At 41.1% G+C, this 19942-nt stretch overlaps 1 protein-coding gene across 6 annotated transcripts; it reads left to right on the top strand.

Annotated features, from left to right (window-relative positions):
* Nucleotides 1–1036: 1036 nt before the first annotated feature.
* On the top strand, nucleotides 1037–19210 carry tcp11l2 (t-complex 11, testis-specific-like 2). 6 transcript variants are annotated; one of them, XM_042334783.1, is made up of 11 exons: nucleotides 1037–1109; nucleotides 2377–2438; nucleotides 4221–4386; nucleotides 5577–5709; nucleotides 10696–10816; nucleotides 12931–13151; nucleotides 13379–13515; nucleotides 14450–14640; nucleotides 14879–15060; nucleotides 15989–16161; nucleotides 18800–19210. In XM_042334783.1, exons 3-11 carry the CDS (start codon nucleotides 4230–4232, stop codon nucleotides 19036–19038), a joined length of 1554 nt encoding a protein of 517 aa, XP_042190717.1. In that variant the 5' UTR covers nucleotides 1037–1109; nucleotides 2377–2438; nucleotides 4221–4229; the 3' UTR covers nucleotides 19039–19210.
* Nucleotides 19211–19942: the final 732 nt, after the last annotated feature.

Raw genomic sequence — 19942 nt, 5'->3', positions numbered from 1 at the left:
CCCATCGCTCAGGGGATAGAGTTCAAGATCCTGGTCCTCACCATCAAAGCCCGCCATGGCCTTGCTTCTCCCTACCTCCGCTCAGCGGGATCTGGCCTGCTTTACTTGCCCACCTTGCCTTGCGCACCCCATTGGCTGGTGGGCCATCAGACTCTCTGCCCCCACCCTCTGGAACTCCATCCCACAGTCCCTCCGCCTCACCTGATGTTCTGGCATTCCACATCATCACAACCTGCTGAAGAATCTAATCTTGGCACCGACTTAAGTGATAATGAATTATAAAGATGGTGTGAGAGTTGGAAGAGATCTTGGATGTGATGATGTTACCATGATGATGCTATTCTTGTTCTAAAAGAAAATAATGGTTTGTTTTAATAAAAAGTCACCGAAAGACAAGATGGAATATTGTTGTATGTGGAAGTACGTTTGAATACTTCAAGACATTAGGCCTTTGTGAAGGATGCTGTATAAATCGAAGTTGTTACTTTAAATATACTTAATATAAATAATATGAATACCTAGAAAATTGGGATTCTTTAGCATAAACAAATTATGAATAATGGATAAGCATTGACAAATGTTACTGAGCTTTCCTGGTGCTCTGGGGGAGGGGGAGGGGGAAGTTGTGGGTTTCAAAAATCAAGTTTGTTGTGATGCAATTTCCAGAAATAAATCAACCCCATCACTCGTGTTTCGTGTTTTTATTATTTTTTTCGAATTGTGTAGTGACTGTGCTGAGGGCTGTCCCTCCCCCACGTGACGCCTCTCTTCCCAGTAACAATGTAAGGTATGAGCTCATATGTCACATCCGTAAACAAACAGCTCAACCGCCTGAACCAACTGCCCGCCGACTCCGGGGGCGGGGAGCGGCCGTTGCCAGAAACACGAACACCTTCATTTTATCCAACAGGACCGACCTTTCCGGACGCTGACAATTAGTCAATGAAAGCAGTTGTCAGAGCTTCGAGACACTCGGTCAGGCTGTGAGGGCCGGTGAGGTGCCGCGCCGCCGCCCCCCTCCCCCCCCGCCCGGGGAGACACCGAGTCCCCGGGGAAAGCGGTATAAAGGCGGCGCGCGCAGCTGGTACTGACCGACCCTTTAAATGCAGGTGAGTGACAGCTGTAGCACAGAGCGCACCTGCAAACCGTCCACAGGCGGCAGCACTGCCCGCCTCGCCGATCACAGCGATCGCTTCCATACCCCCCACCCCCCCCCCTCCCGCCCTCCCCCTCCTCAGTACCGCGCAGTGGCTTCACTTGGTGCTTCCTGTAAACAAGGTCAGCGCGTCCGCGTATCAGGTTCGCAGATTAACTTCAGAAACTTCGGTCGGGCTTTTTACCCGAGTTTGTGTGGGGTCAGTGAGTGTCAGGCCGGGGGTTGTGTGGGGTCAGTGAGTGTCAGGCCGGGGGTTGTGTGGGGTCAGTGAGTGTCAGGCCGGGGGTTGTGTGGGGTCAGTGAGTGTCAGGCCGGGGGTTGTGTGGGGTCAGTGAGTGTCAGGCCGGGGGTTGTGTGGGGTCAGTGAGTGTCAGGCCGGGGGTTGTGTGGGGTCAGTGAGTGTCAGGCCGGGGGTTGTGTGGGGTCAGTGAGTGTCAGGCCGGGGGTTGTGTGGGGTCAGTGAGTGTCAGGCCGGGGGTTGTGTGGGGTCAGTGAGTGTCAGGCCGGGGGTTGTGTGGGGTCAGTGAGTGTCAGGCCGGGGTTGTGTGGGGTCAGTGAGTGTCAGGCCGGGGGTTGTGTGGGGTCAGTGAGTGTCAGGCCGGGGGTTGTGTGGGGTCAGTGAGTGTCAGGCCGGGGGTTGTGTGGGGTCAGTGTTTGAGCCTCGAGTTTCCTTGTTCTGCGCCTTGTTGTGATCTTTGATCACGTGACTGTCGGTGATGTGGAGAGACGCTGCAGACAGAAGTCTCCAAAACAACCCGTCTCTATGGCAGGACATCAGGAAGCTCCACAGTCACCACTAAACAGGGATCTGGAGCAGACTCACAATTTGCTGCTGTCGTCCATTTCATTCTATTTATCTTAACACAATTTAGGATCTGCCACTGTATATAGATAGATATGCACTTGAACCTCAACTATCTGAGATTCTATTTTGAGCGTCAGCCCATAAAAGCCTCGTGTGACTGACTTGGTGATCGCAACCCTTTTATGGCTGAAAGAACAGCTGTAGAATTTTATGCTAAGTTTGCATGCTACAACTATAATAATAATTATTATTACAATTATAAATGTATACAGTCACATTGACTACATAAGACTGCGGATAGTGGAATTGTGATGATTATGTAATCTATTAATATATAACTAATTTATGATTCCTGCTCGCATTGTTGCAATGTTGGAATGAAGACTAATCAAAAAATATTAATTTCTTATTTTAGAGTCAGCTTTTCAATAAACTGATCTACATCCATTCAGTGGGTTGGTGAGAAAACTGGAGGAGGTAAATTATTATTATGGAGATTATTGATTTTAAAAGTATCTTTGTTTTTTGACGGATTCTTGATTGTAAATTAATAATCTTTTATTAAGAGAAGCATGCTGCAACCTTAAATGTACTATACGCCTTGCTGTTTTGTACAGTAAATATTCAACATTTGTATTTTATGAGTATACCTGTTCTGTGTCATGATATATAATATGTATTGTATAGTATTTAAAAACTAAGAATTTTTCTCCCCCCCCCCCCGCAAAGTGTGTTTATACTTTTATGCCTTTAATATATATATCACATTCAATCCTATTTGTCTGTTATTATCTATGATTAAAGCCCATCTGGTTTGGATATTGTCAAAAGGCCAGGACCACTGAGCAATTATATTCAAGGCATTTGAATTGCTGAAGCAGATTTTGCAACTTTCATACAATGTAGTTAAGTGCCAGAAATCTCATGTCATGTAATTGCAGAGTAGTCTTGATGGGTTGAATAGCCTACTGCCATTTCAGTGTTTCAAGATAGAGTTATGAACTTTTGAAATATGCAAAACGTGTTGAATTTGTACCGAAGTTGGTACAATTAAATGGAAATGCTGAAAAACTAAAATTACTTGATTTCCAACTACACCCTGTTTGGAATAAACCTAACCAAAAGTTTCTTCAGCATGTACTATAAACTTAAGAAGTAAACAAATCTGGTTTGAAAATAAATTCAGTAGCATAAGGTGAAGTTAAGATTATCAAGTATAAATGATTCACATAAAGACTTAAGAAAATTGAGCGAGTGAGTGTTTTTGAGATCCACAGTCCTAATAGATTCACCAGTAACTTATCAAACTGCTGACCTGAAGGTTTGGACGTCAAAATTATAGCCTCAGTCCTCTGATTGCATTTTATTTCCAACCTTGACCTTGAAGTCTGTTATCTGGAACTGTTGTCAGCTACCAGATGAAACACCTTAGAGTAACAGAGCTTTCCTTCTTAAATATGGAAGAAAGCAATGTTATCAAATATGTCTCATTTTGGATGTCATGAAGACTACAAGACTGAATAAGTAAAAGGAAAGCAGGCAAAGAAATAGGGAAGCCTATTTTCAAGTACCTGAAGGGCAAATTTTAGCACTCATTCCAAAAGTTTTTTTAAAAAATTGAATGTTTTCAATCCATATCTATCACCATAAAGTGGAGGAGAGAACTTTAGGAACATAGGAATGTGCAAAACCTGAACACTAATGCAGCCCTACTGCAATGAGGTATGGGGCTGAAGATTATTATTGGGGATGCCAGGAAGAATAAACTTGTTTGTAGAGGATGAGTGCAGCCATTGCAATAAATTAATGTTTTTGGTGTAATTTAAATCCCAAATGGGAAGAACATAATGTTACTTTTATTGATGATGCTCAACAACAACAGCAACAACAAGATTACATTTATATAGTGCCTTTCACATCGGGAGGATGTCCCAAGACACTGGACAGAGTACAGCATTTCATCATCAATCATGAATTACAATGTACACAAATGTTTTATTAAACTGAGAGCCATTTAGGTTTCCTTCTAGCTACACATTTTTCATTGTCCTTTAAAAAATATTTGTAATTGTGTCTACGTTTTCTAATATTTGATATTTTAGTTGTGTAGCTGGTTACTGCTCCAGGGGCTTGATGATATTTTGACTTTAACTTCAAACTTGCATGTTTAATGGAATTTGTTTTACCTTAAAGGGCACTCAATTCATCTACTTTGCAATAACTACCGGTGAATCTGCAGCATGTTGTTTTTTTATTTAGAGACGAAAGATGCCTCTCAGCAATGAAAAGCATTCTTTGAATGATGATCTGAACAGTGACATTGAATCTTCAGAGCGTTCAGATAGTGTGAACTCCTCCAGTGACTATGAATGCACTCGACAAAGCTTCAGTAGTGATTCTTCCAGCAAACCCAGCTCTCCAGCATGTAGGTCTTGTTAAACAATGAGTTCCATTTAAAAATGTTGTGCAAGTTAGCCTGATCAAAATGAGATTGAGGTTTCAGTTGTATTTTTCGGTATAAAATTCATTGCAAACTATTTGTTGACAGTACAAGAAATACATGAAAATGTATGGTTTAGGTGATAACCTAATAATGGATGTATATCATTTGAGCAATTGTACAATTTAAACCAGAAAGTTTCAGATGTACTATTTAAGGACCTTAAATGCCTTGGGACGTCCTTCCCACGTGAAAGGCACCTTACAAATATAATTTGTTGTAGTTGTTGTTTGAAAACAGCTAACTCTTGTTTTTGAACTCTTACAGTGCTGCTTTTTACTGTGTTACTTTTTTCAAGTGTTACCTCTTGGATAAAAGGGTCATATGAAATATAAATTTAAAAACAACTTTTAATTAGTTTTAGGATAATTTAACACGACATAGTACTGTTGAAAGGGTTAATGAATGTGCATTAAATCTGTAGACAAGAGAACAGTAATAACTCTCCTTATTTATTGATGTTCATGCAGCAAAACTAGGAGGAACCAGTATTATTTGGTTGCTTAGGAGGAGACTTTCATTCCATCAATACGAGTATGCAGTCCATATGGAAATTTTCACAAATGTACGCTGCTGTCAGTAGTTTGGTTTGGATACTCTTAAGGATGGTGATGGGTTTCTGTGTGTGTTGGAAACCTGACTATTTTTTTCAAAAAAATCAATGTGTCTGGCGATTCCCTTGTCCAATTGTCCAGTGTTCGCTCATTATGCAATTATGTGGCCCAAAAGTAAGTCAACGCATTACCCTTTGTTTGGGTAAAACAAATGAAAATTGTAGAAATGCATATAGATTTTGAATACCACCCAAATTATCTATGCTAATTTGGTCTTCAGTTTCATCTTCAATAAGTAGGCTTGTATTTTTGTCTAAATGGATGGTTTAAGCTTTTTTCTTTGGAAGTCTTTATTACTTCAGCTTTGTTTTCCAGTTTCGTTTTACATTGAACAGATGTAAAACTTGTATTGTTGCACAAGTGATAACTACAAATAATTATGTTTGTATTACAGATGTAAAATGTATTGGTTGTATAAGTGATAATCCAGACTAGTTGTATGTGTGTATCTGATCTACCTGTGCATTAATTTTAGATACTTGTCCATTCTTGTTACTATAGCAAGTCCTCCGAAAATAGTTTCTTTTGATGACCTGATGGAGACTGCAAGAGGCTTGTCAAACATGACTTTAGCTCATGAAATTGTCATGAATGCCAACTTTCAAATTAAACCAGTTGATCTTCCGCCACAAAGGTAATGATTAAATTACTGAGATTGACTTTTTAACACTCTGTCTTTTAAGGGCTCTTGTCTTGGCATATTCCTTCAGCTGGGAAAGCGGAGATAATTGTTTGTGACCACCAAGTTTAACTTGCTTTCAGCTTAAAGCATAAGGCATTTATCTTCAAGATGAGATCATGACGCAACTTTTTCACATGGAGCCCGAGAGTTTAGCTGATCTGTCAGCTTTGGGGCTTAAAATAAATACACCAAGATATGAGAAAATTGCTATGATAAGTTTGTCACCTGATTTTGATTTTGACAATAACAATTCTGGTTTGCCATTTTTGCAATATTCAGTGACTCAGATCAAGTGTTAAAAAAAAATGTTCTAGATCATTCCCATTTAATAAATATGTTACTTTTAATGTCAGTCTGCCTTGCCATTTTAAACCTCTTCATCATTCTCTCACAATGTATATGGTGCAAGAGGATGAAGATGTGACTCAATAAAGAAAAGTTGGAGATGTGTAGAGTGAGTAGATTCGGCAATGATCTTGACGTCGATGGATTAATGCTATTTTTTTTGTAAGCTCCATTATACAAACAATGGTGGCATAATCATGGAAATGTCGGGAGTAAATTCTCCTGATTTCAGGCACATCTTTACTGTTATTTGAATAGTAGAAAAAAATAAAAACTCGTGTGATAACACTTTGCTGATGGATTTGTAGGTAATATTTTTTCACCAATATTAATTTTCCTGCAGAATTACCTCCTCCTTTTACAACAAAAAATTACATTTGTATAGTGTCTTTCACGTCGGGAGGAAGTCCCAAGGTGCCGGACAATCTGTTTCGGACCCGACCTGGGGAGAGAGCCAGCAGGTTGGTAGGAGGTTAGGGGGGAGCAAGGCCATGGAGGGCTTTGAAAGGGAGGACCAGGATCTTGAACTGTATCCTCTGTGTAATGGGGAGCCATTGGAGTCGGGCGAGGATGGGGGTGATAGGGTCGTAGAGCCTGGTGCGGGAGAGGACACGGGCTGCAGAGTTCTGCATGATCTACAACGTACTGGAGGGAGGAGTTGGGGAGGCCGATAAAGCAAGGAGTTTGTGTCGTTGAGCCTGGATGTTATGAACAGAAGTCGCTAGGATCACTCAGCAGGTCAGGCAGCTTCTATGGAATAAGAAAGTGAGTCAACATTTTGGGTTCCATGACCCTTCAATAGAACACGGCCCAGTTCTGTTGAAGGGTCATGGAGCCACTTTCCTTGACTCACTTTCCTTTCTCCATAGATGCTGCCTGACCTGCTGAGTGATCCCAGCGACTTCTGTTTTTGTTTCAGATTTCCACCATCTGCAGTATTTTGTATTTTTTTTTCTGGATGTTATGAATGCAAGTATGAGGGTCTCAGCGGCCTGCAGTGTGAGACACTGGCGGAGCCGAGGGATGTTGCGGAGGTGGGTAAAGGCGGTGTTGCTGTGGATGTGGGGCCAGTTGAGGATCGAAAAGGATGCTGAGGTTCCATACTGGCTCCGTGAGGTGTAGAGTGCATCCATGGGGGGAGATGCTGTCAGCGCCTGAGTATGGAAGCGCTGAACGGAAGCCAAGCAGGAGGGTCGTCTTGATGCTATATGTCAAATTTCTTTGCCTCCGTAGTTTTTTTTATTCTATCATCATATCTTAACAATTTCGGGTTAGAGCTGACTAGATGATCATGGCCTCATTGCACTGCAAAATAAATGCTTTCTTTGTTAATGACTGTGCCTTAGGCCTTGTACTGATCTATTTTGATAAACCTCTGCGAGACATCATAGAATTATACAGCACAGAAGGAGGCCGTTCGGCCCATCGTGTCTGTGCTGGCTCTTTCAAAAGAGCTATCCTAATCAATCCCACTCCACTTTCATTGCTTGAACGGGTGGTGGAAGCTGATTCAATAATAACTTTTAAGAAAGAAATAGATAATTATTTGGGGAGGACAAGTTTGCAGGGGGAGTGGGATTGATTTGGATAGCTCTTTCCAAAGAGCCAGCACAGGCACGATGGGCCAAATGGCCTCTTTCTGTGCTGTATGATTCTATAACACCCCCGCGCTCTCCACATTGCCCTGCAAACTTGTCCTCCCCAAATAAACATTATTTCTCTTTCTAACTTGGTGCAATCCATATATTTTACTTTTTGGAGAGTTTTAGAGCCAAAGCAAAAGATGCTCCACATTACTCACTCACTCACTCATTCAATCTCTCACACACATACACTCTAGTTCTCTTGCCCATCCCCGCTCATAAGCTCTGTCTCGTGCGCATGTGGCTCTCGTCTGCACGCGCTCGTGAACTCTTTCGCATGTGCTCCCGTTCGTGAGCTCTCCCTCTGTCATGCGTGTGCGTTCTCTCTCGCGCGTTCTCTTTCCCTCTTGCCCGCGCCCGCTTGTGAGCTCTCTCTCACACGCGCTCTGTCTTGCACGGGTGCTCTGTCTCGCTCGCTCCATCTTGTGCACTCTGTCTATCACACTCTTGTCTCTCACTCTTGTGAGAAATGTACCACCATCTTAATTGCATAATGGCCTCCAATCCAGGAATGTGTCAGTATATTTTATTATACTGGTATTTGATCCAGTATAAAATAAACTGTCCCCACCCAAGCCACTGAGCTTCATTGAATCATAGAATTATACAGCACAGGAGGCCATTTGGCCCATCATGTCTGTGCCGGCTCTTTGAAAAGAGCTATCCAAATCAATCCTACTCCCCTGCTCTCTCGTCATAGACTGCAAACTTGTCCTCCCCAAATAATTATCTACTTTTCTCTTAAAAGTTGTTATTGAATCAGCTTCCACCACTCTTTCAGGCAATGCATTCCAGATCCGAACAACTCACTGCGAAAAAATTTCTCCTCATCTCCCCTCTGTTTCTTTTAACAGCTATTTTAAATCAGTGTCCTCAGGTTACCGACCCACCCGCCAGTGGAAATACTTTCTCTTTGTTCACCCTATCAAATCCCCTCATAATTTTGAAAACTTCTATTAAGTCTTCTCTTAATCTTCTCTGCTCCAAGGAGAATAATCCTAGCTTCTCTAGCCTCTCCTGATAACTGATGTCCCTCATTCCTGGTACAATCGTAGTAAATCTCTTTTGCACGCTCTCCAATGCCTTGACATCCTTCCTAAAGTGTGGTGACCAGAACTGAACACAATACTCCCTACACCCAAGTCCAGGTCATTTATAGAACACAACCTTTATAAAACCAGTGTTTTATAAAGGTTCATCATAACTACCTGACTCTTGTATTCTATGCCCCTATTTATAAAGCCTAGTATCCGTATGCTTTTTTAACAGCTTTATGTACCTGTCCTGCCACCTTCAAAGATGTATTTATATGATCCAGGTCTCTCAGTTCCTTCACCCCCTTTACGAATGTACCATCAGCTTATATTGCGCCCCCTTCTCCCTCCCAAAATATATCACTTCGCATTTGCAGTCTGCTATTATCCTCCTCACCATTTACTACTTTTCCGAGCTTAGTATTATTTCCAAACTTGGAAATTGTGCTCCCTATACCCAAGTCCAGGTCATTTATAGAAACAGCAGTGGTCCCAATACCGACCCCTGGGGGATACCACTGCACACTCCAGTCAGAAACCACTACTCTCTGCTTTCTGTCTCCCAGCCAGTTCTGTATCCATGCTGCCACTGTCCATTTAATACCGTGTGCTTCTCTTTTGCTTACAAGTCTCTTATGCAACACTTTATCAAATGCCTTTTGAAAATCCATGTGAACTGCATCTATTGCACTACTTCATCCACCCTCGCCAATACTCAAAAAAANCTATCAGGTTTGTTTGACACGATTTGCCTTTAACAAATCCGTGTTGATTCTCCTTTATTAACCCATATTTTTCTAAGTGAAAAATTATTTTGTCCCGGATTGTAGTCTCTAGAAGTTTCCCTACCAAAGGGTGAAACCTTGGGCAAGTTTCCTTACTCCACACGCCTAATAATAATCCCTCCAAAAACAAAACAATAATAAATTGGTCATTTTCAATCCACGACTGTTTGTGGAACACTGCTGTGCGCAATTGGCTGCCGCGTTTCACCCACAAATATATGGTCAATTCACTTTACAGTCTTCTGTAAAGCGCTTTGAGATGTTGAGAAGATGTGAAAAGCGCTATATCAAATGCAAGGATGATTATTATTATTATTACTACTGACAATAGGCTAACTGGCCTGTAGTTCCTGGGTTTATCCTTCTACCCCTTTTTGTACAGGGGAGTAACATTTGCAACCCTCCAATCCTCTGGCACCCTGGTGTCCAAGGAGGATTGAAAGATTGGGGCCAGAGCCTCCGCTATTTCCACCCTTACTTCCCTCAGTAACCTAGGATGCATCTCGTCCGGACCGGGTGACTTATCTACCTTGAGCACTGACAACCTTTTTAGTACCTCCTCTCTATTTATTCCTATCCTATTCCAATTTCTCTACCCTCTCCTCTGATACTGTGGCATTGATTTGTGTGAGAACTGTTTTCTCACACAAATCACAAACACAAAAAAGTTGCTGAATTTTACAAGTCTTTGAATTTCCATACAGGTAACAATAATTCCTTAAGTAGGTTCTTCCATTTCTTCAATGTGTTCCTTGGAATTATTTTCATTCACTGAATGAACTAATAAATCAAATTAACAGGCATTGTGAATAAATAGAACTTTATTTTGTAGCTCTTCCATTAAAACGCAAAACGTAATTATTTTAATAATAAGTCATTTTAATTGTGAGTATCAATGTTATTCTGGTTCTGCAATATGGAAATAACCTTGATTTGTCTGAAGACTGGCTAAATTATAGATTTTAAAGAGTAGAATTTTTTTGTGTGTTGTATAATTTATAAATTGGTGAAAGTTGGCACATTTGTATTGAATCTTCCTAGCATTCTTCACATGCAGAATGTCTGTGTTGCAAAAATACTATTGCAGTATTCAAAATTAAGAATCCAACTGAAATGATTAATTTTATACAGTTTAGAGAGGAGAGTGAAGGAGATAGTTCACAAAGCATTTTGGGATTGCCTGGAAGCTGAATTGAATCAGGATCCTCCTGAGTACGGTCATGCCCTCTTACTTTTGGGAGAAATAAAAGAGGTAAGGGAGTCGTACTCCAGCTTCTGGATTTCTGATTATCACTCAGGTAATTTACTTTGTACCATTTTTCTAATTTTTTTAATTTGGTTGGTTTGATGTATCTACTTGTCGCATTTCGTCCACAAAATATACAGTCAATTCATTTAACATTATATTCTGAGAAGTGGTTTGAAATGATGTGATAAGGCACTATATCAAATTCAAGGATTATTATTTTTTTTTCTTTCGTACTGGGTTGTGGGATGGATTAGGATAAAGAGAGTAATTGAAGCAATACCCTTAAGACTTTGTGACATTCCTGTTCACTATTTTCATTGTTAATGTATTTTTTCAGAATGTTGCTTGTCCTTTCTACAAATTAAAAATGTCAAATTTGGGGAAAAGTTCTACTCTGCATAAGTATCCACAATAGTACCATTATCTCAACAGAGTATTCTGGAAGCTGCAGCAATAAGGTTGACAAGTTTTAAAGTTATCAGTTAATTAGTGAAATGTATTTTACATTGTAACAGCCTCACTGGCAAGAAATATTCCAACAAAATGAAGGTTTAATCACTTAATTGATTGATTGATCGAACAATCAATCGGCCAATCGACCGACCGATCAGTTGATCAATCGATCACTGCCTCGTCTCTAGACCAAAAAATCAGCCTCTTAGTGCAATGCCATTGCATTCATAAAATATTATGGACTTAACCTTGACCTTATCTAGTAGTGGATTCTACTTTGAGTAGATTACGTGTGTCTCAAATTTTCATTTTCAGAGACACGAGTTTAATTTTCAGTTGGGGGCGGAAGCTGCTAGATAAAGGAAGGGAAATTTCCTACCTTTTTAAAAGCTTCATTCTAGTGAGTGCCTTCTGTACGTTGTGCATTCACGTTCTTCATTCACATCCTCAGATCAGCCTGCTATGTAAGAGTCATTCCTGTTTTGACAGTGGTAACTAAGAATCTTGTATGTCAGTTGAATGAACATAATGAATCCTTTGCTAACTATAGTAAAATCAACAAAAACGTCTATTATATAAATTTACAATTTATTTGAATATAGACTGAACACCTCGATCTTTTATTGATGGTGGTGTGTTTGCACACAAAATAGTCACACCACTTTACATCCTGTGAAGTGTTTTGGGACATCGCCCTGACATGAAAGGCCCTATAACAATTACAATGAAGATTATTATTATTATGAATAAACTAACTTACAAATGAGATTTTTGGCAGTGTTGGGTTTAACACTTGTCACTATGTATTCTCTAGCATTTCCTCCTACTTCTACACTTGCAGTATTCATCAGGGTTATATCCTTTGTTCTCTCATTTTTCCTCATCTGAGTGTTTGCCCTTGGTGATGTACTCTCTAAGCATTTCCATTTGTACACAGAATACAACCAACACTTAATCTCCTCGATTCCAGAACTACTTGACAGACATCAAGTCCTGGATGAATGCAACTTTCTCAGCATTAGTAAAACTGAGGCTATCTTTCTGCCTCCCACCAGTACCTCCTCAACTCAATTGCTGACCATATGTATCTACTTCCCCAATTATTCACTCCAGCTCACAGAGTCAGTCCAGAACCAAAGCATTTTGTTCAACTCTCCTTCGAGCATTTCATCTGAGCTCTAACCCAGCCTGCTTTCCTCCAACTCGTTAACACTGCCCGCCTCAATTGCCACTTCATTTCCAGCACAGCCAAAATGGTTTGTCACCTTCACACTTGACTTTTTAAATCCTTGCTCATCAGCCTCCCCAGCTCCAGCCTCCACAAGCTCCAGATCATTCAGACCTCTACAGCCCACCTTCCCTCTGACAATAGGCTTAGCAAGCCCATCAACCCCTCTCCCCCCCCACCCACCGCATCCTCACCTGGTTCCACTAGCTCCCCATCCCTCAGTAGGTCAACTTTAAGATTCTCATCCTCACCTGCTGTAATTCCCCTGCAACCTTTCCCCACTGTACTTCTGCAACAGAAACAACTAAAAAAGTGGTGCACGTGGAATTTGCAATTTAATGCCTTGATTATTCTGGCTGCGTATTTAACACCAGTCAGTAAAACACTGTCTTTGTTCACATGTTGTATACTTGTGAAAAATGTTCCTTTTTTTCAGATCCTACTCTCATTTTTCATACCTGGTCAAAACCGACTCCGGAACCAGATCTGTGAGGTCCTGGATTTGGATCTAATCAGACAGGAGGCTGAGAATAATGCTATTGACCTCCATAAACTGGCTGATTATGTTGTTACCATAATGGGAAAACTGTGCGCCCCAGTACGGGATGATGATGTGAAGAAATTAAAATCACTGTTTGAACCAGTACCACTGTTCAGGTAAGTTAGTCTTTTGTTTGACTGGTGTCACAAAAAAATATTTCTGCCAAATTGAAGTTTGTTCTCCTCTGAATGATAAAATCACAGAACAGACTTTTTATGAAAGTTGTAATGAAGGGTTGTTGGGGAACCTTTTTGTGTTTTTAATTACATTTCACGTTAGGTATTTCTCCAATGAAACTGCGAAATCAGTTTTCTTTTAACACCTACTGTATTTCTTTATTAAGAGATATTTTTCATGTTCTTGATTTGATGACGATGGACCTGATCAACTTCACTATTCAAAATATCAGGCCACACGTCCAGCAATGTTCTGTGGGATATGAACGCAGCAAGTTCCAGGATTTTCTTAACAAGCAGCCCAGTAAGTTCTGCCTAGATTTGTATATGTAGTTTATGTATGTGGAGTCTTGTAGCTCAGTGGTTAGAGCACTCGGCTCGCAAGCGAGAGACTTGGTTCTATTCCAGACAGAGCAAAATGTTGGGCAAGTTTCCTTACTCCATACGCCTCAGTTTACCGAGCAGTAAGTAGGAACCCGTTTGTCAGTTGATTGGCGGATCGCTTTTCCGGGGATGATAATCTTCCAAAAAAATAATAATTTGGTCACTCAATCCACGACTGTTTGTGGGACACTGCTGTGCACAATTGGCAGCCGTTTTTAGCTCACAAATATACTGTCAATTCACTTTACAGTATATTCTGTGAAGCGCTTTGAGATGTCTAGAAGACGTGAAAAGTGCTGTATCAAATGCAAGTATGATTATTTTTATGTATTTGCCTGATTTCAACATTATAAAGGTGAAGACTTAGATGTTTGAACACACTGCTCAGCAAAAAGCTGCCTAATTTCTCAAAAGTGAGATTTGGAATATTTTTACTTTAATACCAAACATACACACAAAAATCAGAAAACAAAACAGAACCTGGCTGCAGTAACAGATTAATTATATGTTTTGAAGAAAACAAAATACAAGAACAAAAATAAACAAAACAATCCCCTCCAAAAAAAGACCAGAATTTCAACTAATTTGCTGTTTCGATTTAGTCATAACCTTATGTGGAATAACAAAACTATGTGATTCTTTATTTACAGCTGCTGAATATTATCACAAGACCATTTTTTAAATTTTATTTTGAATGGGTTGTATTTCTTTAGGCCTATTTGTTGTGTAATGTGTACCTGTTGTTTCTGTATAGGTTTACAACATTAGATGAGTGCATCATAGTAGCTGTATTAGAGAATATTGTTCTTTTGTTAAAAACAACCTCACAATTATCACAATGCTTGTATTCATAGATGCTCTTGATTACACAACTCTTTGGCTTAAAGAATGTATTGCTGAAGTTTCAGCCTCAATGTCTTCTTCAGACCCATCACCCACTGGTACTGGCAGGAATCCTAATCTTGCCCTAAGTCCATCCTTAGTGCTAAACAATGGTTATGTGAAACTACTACAATGGGACTTCGAGAAGAAACCATTGCCTGAGGTAAATGATTTAATTATTGTGCAAGACTGAGTCACAGTCCATTTTTCAGAATGGAAACCTTTTCCTATGTTATACGAAATACAGATATTAGATCTTACAGTGCAGGGGGGTTTATATTTACAGCTTTTAAATAAATGCAAGCTGTTGTAGATGCAAAGTTACAGATCCCCAGGACAAAGTTGTGTTCTTCAAGGCATAAAGTCTCATGGCATTTAAATTATCTTAATTTTGTTGTTAGACTTTGCTGAGTGATGAGTCACGACTCCAAGAACTGCAACAAAGGCTGAACGAACAAAGACTGGTGGCCACCCTGATGCTAATAATATATAACATGGTGGGGGCAACCATTTCAGGCCTCCCAGGGTTTGCAGATGAATTGAAAACCGTTATTAATGTCCTACTTGATGGCATGCAAAGCAAGTGAGTTTGATCACTTTTCTTCTACCCAATACAGCACTAAGTGTAAGGAGTTAATAAAATTAAAAATATGTTTGGATTGAGGGTAAGGATGAGAAGTTGGCAAAATGTTATGTGGCTGACAAAAAAAATGTTGAATTTTTCTTCTTGAATTTATCCACTGGCAGAACTTGACTGGATAACACTTTGGATTTGCCTTATGACTAGGATTCATAGAAAGTACAGTGCAGAACAGGCCATTTGGCCCATCCAGTCCAGCGAGTGTTTGTACTCCACAAGAGTGCCCAGCCTAGATCCTACCCGAGTCCCATATTCTCCCCTTTCCCTGTATCCCTTAACTTTATTCTCCCTTAACTGTGAGTCCAATCTTTTTTGAATGTGCACAAGATTGCTGCCCAACAACTGACTGTGGTAGACAATTCCACTCTCCCATCATTCTCTATGTGAAAACTTTCTTCATAATCTCCATTCTGGATCTCCCAGTTATGATTTTAAAACTATGCCCTTTAGTTCTAGACCCCTGACTACTGGATCTTTCCCTGTCCACCCATTGAATAAATATTGTATCCAATGTCCTCATCCCCAACGTATATAACTATAAATATACTGGGGGAAACTGCTGTGCGCAATTGGCTGGCCCGTTTCGCCCACAAAATATACAGTCATTCCATTTTACAGTGTATTCTGTGAAGCGCTTTGAAATGCCTCCAAGATGTGATAACAACAAGATTACATTTGTAAAGCGCCTTTCACATCGGGAGAACGCCCCAACACACTATATGAAATGCAAGGATTATTATTATTAAAATCTTAAAATGAGTGATATGCAATATATATTGCTGTCATTTTTTAATTTTTTTGATATCTGTCTACATATTTATCACTAGCCTAATTTAATTGCTATTGTTACATTTTTGGTAATATTGCGAAGAACTTTCAATATGGAAGAAACACTTATGAATATAAGTGTAAAGGTCTGTTCTGAAATAAACACATCCTTGACTGAACGAGGTTACCCTGCACTTAGCGCTGACAGTCAAATCAATCTCACTGGACAAATCTGCAGCATCAATCAAGAAAACAACTCTGTCCGCAACCTGATCAGTGAGTACTAGTAGACTTAGAATTTCTTAATTTAGTGCTTAATATTCAGTTAATTTAATGTCTACTATGAATATGCTCTGTTTTCGAAGCCAAAATGTGCTTGGTCCAATTATCTCAAAATCTCAAAATTATCTCAAAATCTGTTATCTCAAAATCATATTGTCCCTTGTAACAATTGTTTTTATATACTAATTTCATGTCACAAATGTCTTACATTTAGCACTATAGATCTGTCCTACCATGTGTCAGTTTTGTCAACTTGCATTTATATTGCGCCCTTCACATGGGGTAGCATCCCAGAGAGCTTCACATTGGCAGAGTCTGTCAACGAGCCAAGGGGCGAGGGAGTAGAGGTGATCATATAAGCACGATCAAAAAGGAAGGTCTTTAGGAGGGATTTGAAGGTGGGGGCGAAGCGGCGGGATTGAGGGAGAGTTCCAGATTTTCAGGGTGTAGTGGCGGAAGGCACGGCCACTGATGGTGGAGTGAAGGGCACGAGGGACAATTAGGAGGCGGGAGCCAGTCGAGTGGTGGTAGCGGGTGGTGGAGTAGGAGGGGGGGTTGTGGGGTAAGTAGGTTGGATAGGTAAGGAGGTGCAAAGGAATGAAGTGATGTGAAAACGAGTGAGAGGATCTTGAAATCGATCCGTAAGGTGAGTGGGATCCAGTGGAGCCTGGCAAGGACTGATGTGGTGGGGGTACGGAGTTTCGTGTGAGTGAGTCGGTTTTGAGATGCAGATGGAGGCAGGCAAGCACATTAAGTCCAATGTGCATTAAGTCTAATGTGCTATAAATGTCCACAGTTAAAGCTAAAATAGTTTGAAGACCTTTGGGGCAGCAAAAGGATACTTGTTAAATGCAAATTCTGGAGGAGCCTAAAATCTGTGTGCATCAAGACGCTTATAATAAGTTCCTCTTAATTGTAACAGTCATCTTGGAAGCAAACAACAATCCAAAGATGCTGTTTTCCACCGTCCATCACCCCCTCCGTGCACCCCCTCAAACTTCTCTATCCTCACATCAAACACCAATTATGAAGAGGTCCTAGACTTCTTCACCTCAAAGATTGAAAACATTCAATCGCTGCATCGTTTCCCCCCATGTCCCCTTCCACCTCACCCAGACCATCCACACTGCCTTCTCCCTCCGTCATGGCTCCTGCTGCTACCCCCTCCTTACACTCCTTTGCTCCCATTTCTCCCTCCCTCCCAACCACAAACACCTGGATGAAGTTCATCACCTGCTGCCTTGATCCCCTCCCCACCCAGCTGCTTCTCACTCACCTTCTCTTCCCCCGTTCTGGCCAACAGTCAACCAGTCTCTATCCTCAGGCTCTGTTCCACTCCCCCTGAAAACCACTGTCATCACACCCTTCCTCAAAAAACCCATCCTCAAACCCCTATCATCCCATCTCCAATCTTCCCTTCCTTGCCATTTCTCCTGGAACACATTGTTGCAGGTCTACTTCGCTCACACCTGTCAAAGTCACAAAAAACTTCCTCTCTCTGTGACCAGGGCTCCTTCTGCCTCCTCATCATCCTGGATCTCTCTGCCACGTTCAACACAGTTGACCACACCATCCTTTTCCTTTGCCTCTCCTCCCTCATCCATCTTAGTGGGACCACACTTGCATGGTTCGAATCCTACTTAACCAACTGCTTCCACTTCATTTCGGCAAATGGTTTCTCCTCCTGCCCCCGTCTGGTCACCTGAGGGGTACCCCGGGCTCTAACCTTGCTCCTCTTCTTTTCCTTATCTATATGCTTCTTCTGGCCGCCAGTTCTGGCCAGGCTCCATTGCCCCCCCATCAACGAACGGATCGACTTCAAGATCCCTACACTCATGTCCAAATCCATTCACTCTCTGGCACCTCCCTGCCTCTCCGACCTCCTCACTCCCTAATCCACCACCCGGCGCCTCCACTTGACTGGTACTCTTCTCCTGCTCATCCCTCGCACCCTCAGCCCTACCATTGGAGGTGGCACTTGCAGCTACTACTCCCCGAAACTTTGGAACACTCTCCCTCAATCCCACTGCCTTGCCCCCTCTCTCCCCTTTTTCAAGTCCCACCAGTAAACCTTCCTCTTCAACCATGCTTATGGCCACCTCCCCACCCACACCCAGTTCGGAGTCAGGCTCCACCACTGTTGAACGCTCTTGAGACGCTACCCTGCGTGGAGGGTGCTTATATAACTGCAAGTTGTTGTTACACAACCCAACTTAAAATTGCTTGCAAATTTTGCATTATAATTGATTGTGGAGTCCTGAAGCTCAGTGGTTAGAGCACTCGCTTTGCAAGCGAGGGACCTGAGTTCAATTCCAGGCAGGGCGAAACCTTGGGCAGGTTTCCTTACTCCACACGCCTAATAATATAATAATCCCTCCAAAACCAAAAACAATAATAAATTGGTCATTTTCAATCCATGACTGTGGGACATTGCTGTGCGCAATTGGCTGCCGCGTTCGCCCACAAATATACAGTCAATTCACTTTACAGTGTGTTCTGTGAAGCGCTTTGGGACGTCCTCCTGACATGAAAAGCGCTATATCAAATGCAAGGATTATTATTATTATTATCATGGTGCGACATGCTGTACTTCCGGACTATATATACTTTAAATACTTTCTTTAACCTTTAGATAACCGAATTGAGTTGTATATAAAAAACCTGATCAGTGCATCAAGTGCACAGAAGAGTGCTTCAGTTGTTCTGGGAGGCCTTGCACCCATTCAAGCTGAACTGGAGGAGATTGGATCTCAGTATGCCTCCATTGTCAAATATAATATACAGGTGTATGGGCCATTTTACTCTGGCATTCTACGGAAACTGCTCTTTAATGATCTGATTGCAGAAAACACAGCATCAACTTCTACTTGAGTGGTAAAGGTTAATAAAAGGGAAATAGCCCTGTTTGGATATCTGTAGCAATTGTACTGCATCTTTACATATTAACTATGAAACCTTATCTTCTTCCTGTCAGTTATATGTATGTGAATAATTGCTAAATGTGTTAGTGACATTCAACAAATAAATGCCAAATCACTCATTATGTGTCAGATATTGTATTTGCTTTTTTTAAAAAAAACTAAATTAATGGGTTGTTTGTAAACATCATTGAAGGGCAATGGAAGTCTGAATGATTACATTTTTGTCAGTGGCATTCTCTCACTTTATATAGAAAAGTATTAATCACAAGGAATTCTGATTAACATGTTGTTAAAAAGATACATTTTCATGCTGGTATTGAGGCCCTTGAGTTGGGTCTCCTTCATTACTAAACGCTGCAGTGATATCAAGAAATGCAATTGTCTCCATGCATCCCAGAGCTACTTTATATGAAACAGTAAGGGGTATTGTTCGAACCAATTAGATAGAGAACTGATGGCACATTATGTAGCGCCTACCCATCTCAGTAGCAGTACGCTCAGTACTCTCGCCTCTGAGTCAGACAGTTGTTGCTTGAAGCCCAACATCGGGATTCTGAGGTGACTGACAGTCTAGACTGACACTCCAGTCCACTGTAGGGAAGTGCTGTCCTTTGGATGCGATGTTGAGTGTCATCCGTATTCAACAACCACAAATTACATTTGTATACATGGAAGTAGGCTCCGTATGTACAGATGATTTCATCAATGGGGAGTGGAGGGGTCAATAATAATAATAATCCTTGCATTTGATATAGCGCTTTTCACGTCGGGAGGACGTCCCAAAGCGCTTCACAGAACACACTGTAAAGTGAATTGACTGTATATTTGTGGGCGAAGGCGGCAGGCAATTGCGC

This window comes from Callorhinchus milii, unplaced genomic scaffold, assembly GCF_018977255.1.
Source record: "Callorhinchus milii isolate IMCB2004 unplaced genomic scaffold, IMCB_Cmil_1.0 Scaffold5, whole genome shotgun sequence".
Taxonomy (NCBI): Eukaryota; Metazoa; Chordata; class Chondrichthyes; order Chimaeriformes; family Callorhinchidae; genus Callorhinchus; species Callorhinchus milii.
This window is presented reverse-complemented; position numbering and strand designations above follow the sequence as displayed.

What these genes read in the sequence shown, in the direction of transcription:
- tcp11l2 (XM_042334783.1), top strand. Translation starts at nt 4,230, where the DNA reads ATGCCTCTCAGCAATGAAAAGCATTCTTTGAATGATGATCTGAACAGT. An exon ending in TTTTGGGAGAAATAAAAGAG is followed by an intron (nt 10,817 to 12,930) that starts GTAAGGGAGTCG and finishes CCTTTTTTTCAG; the next exon opens with ATCCTACTCTCATTTTTCAT. An exon ending in GAACCAGTACCACTGTTCAG is followed by an intron (nt 13,152 to 13,378) that starts GTAAGTTAGTCT and finishes TTCTTTATTAAG; the next exon opens with AGATATTTTTCATGTTCTTG.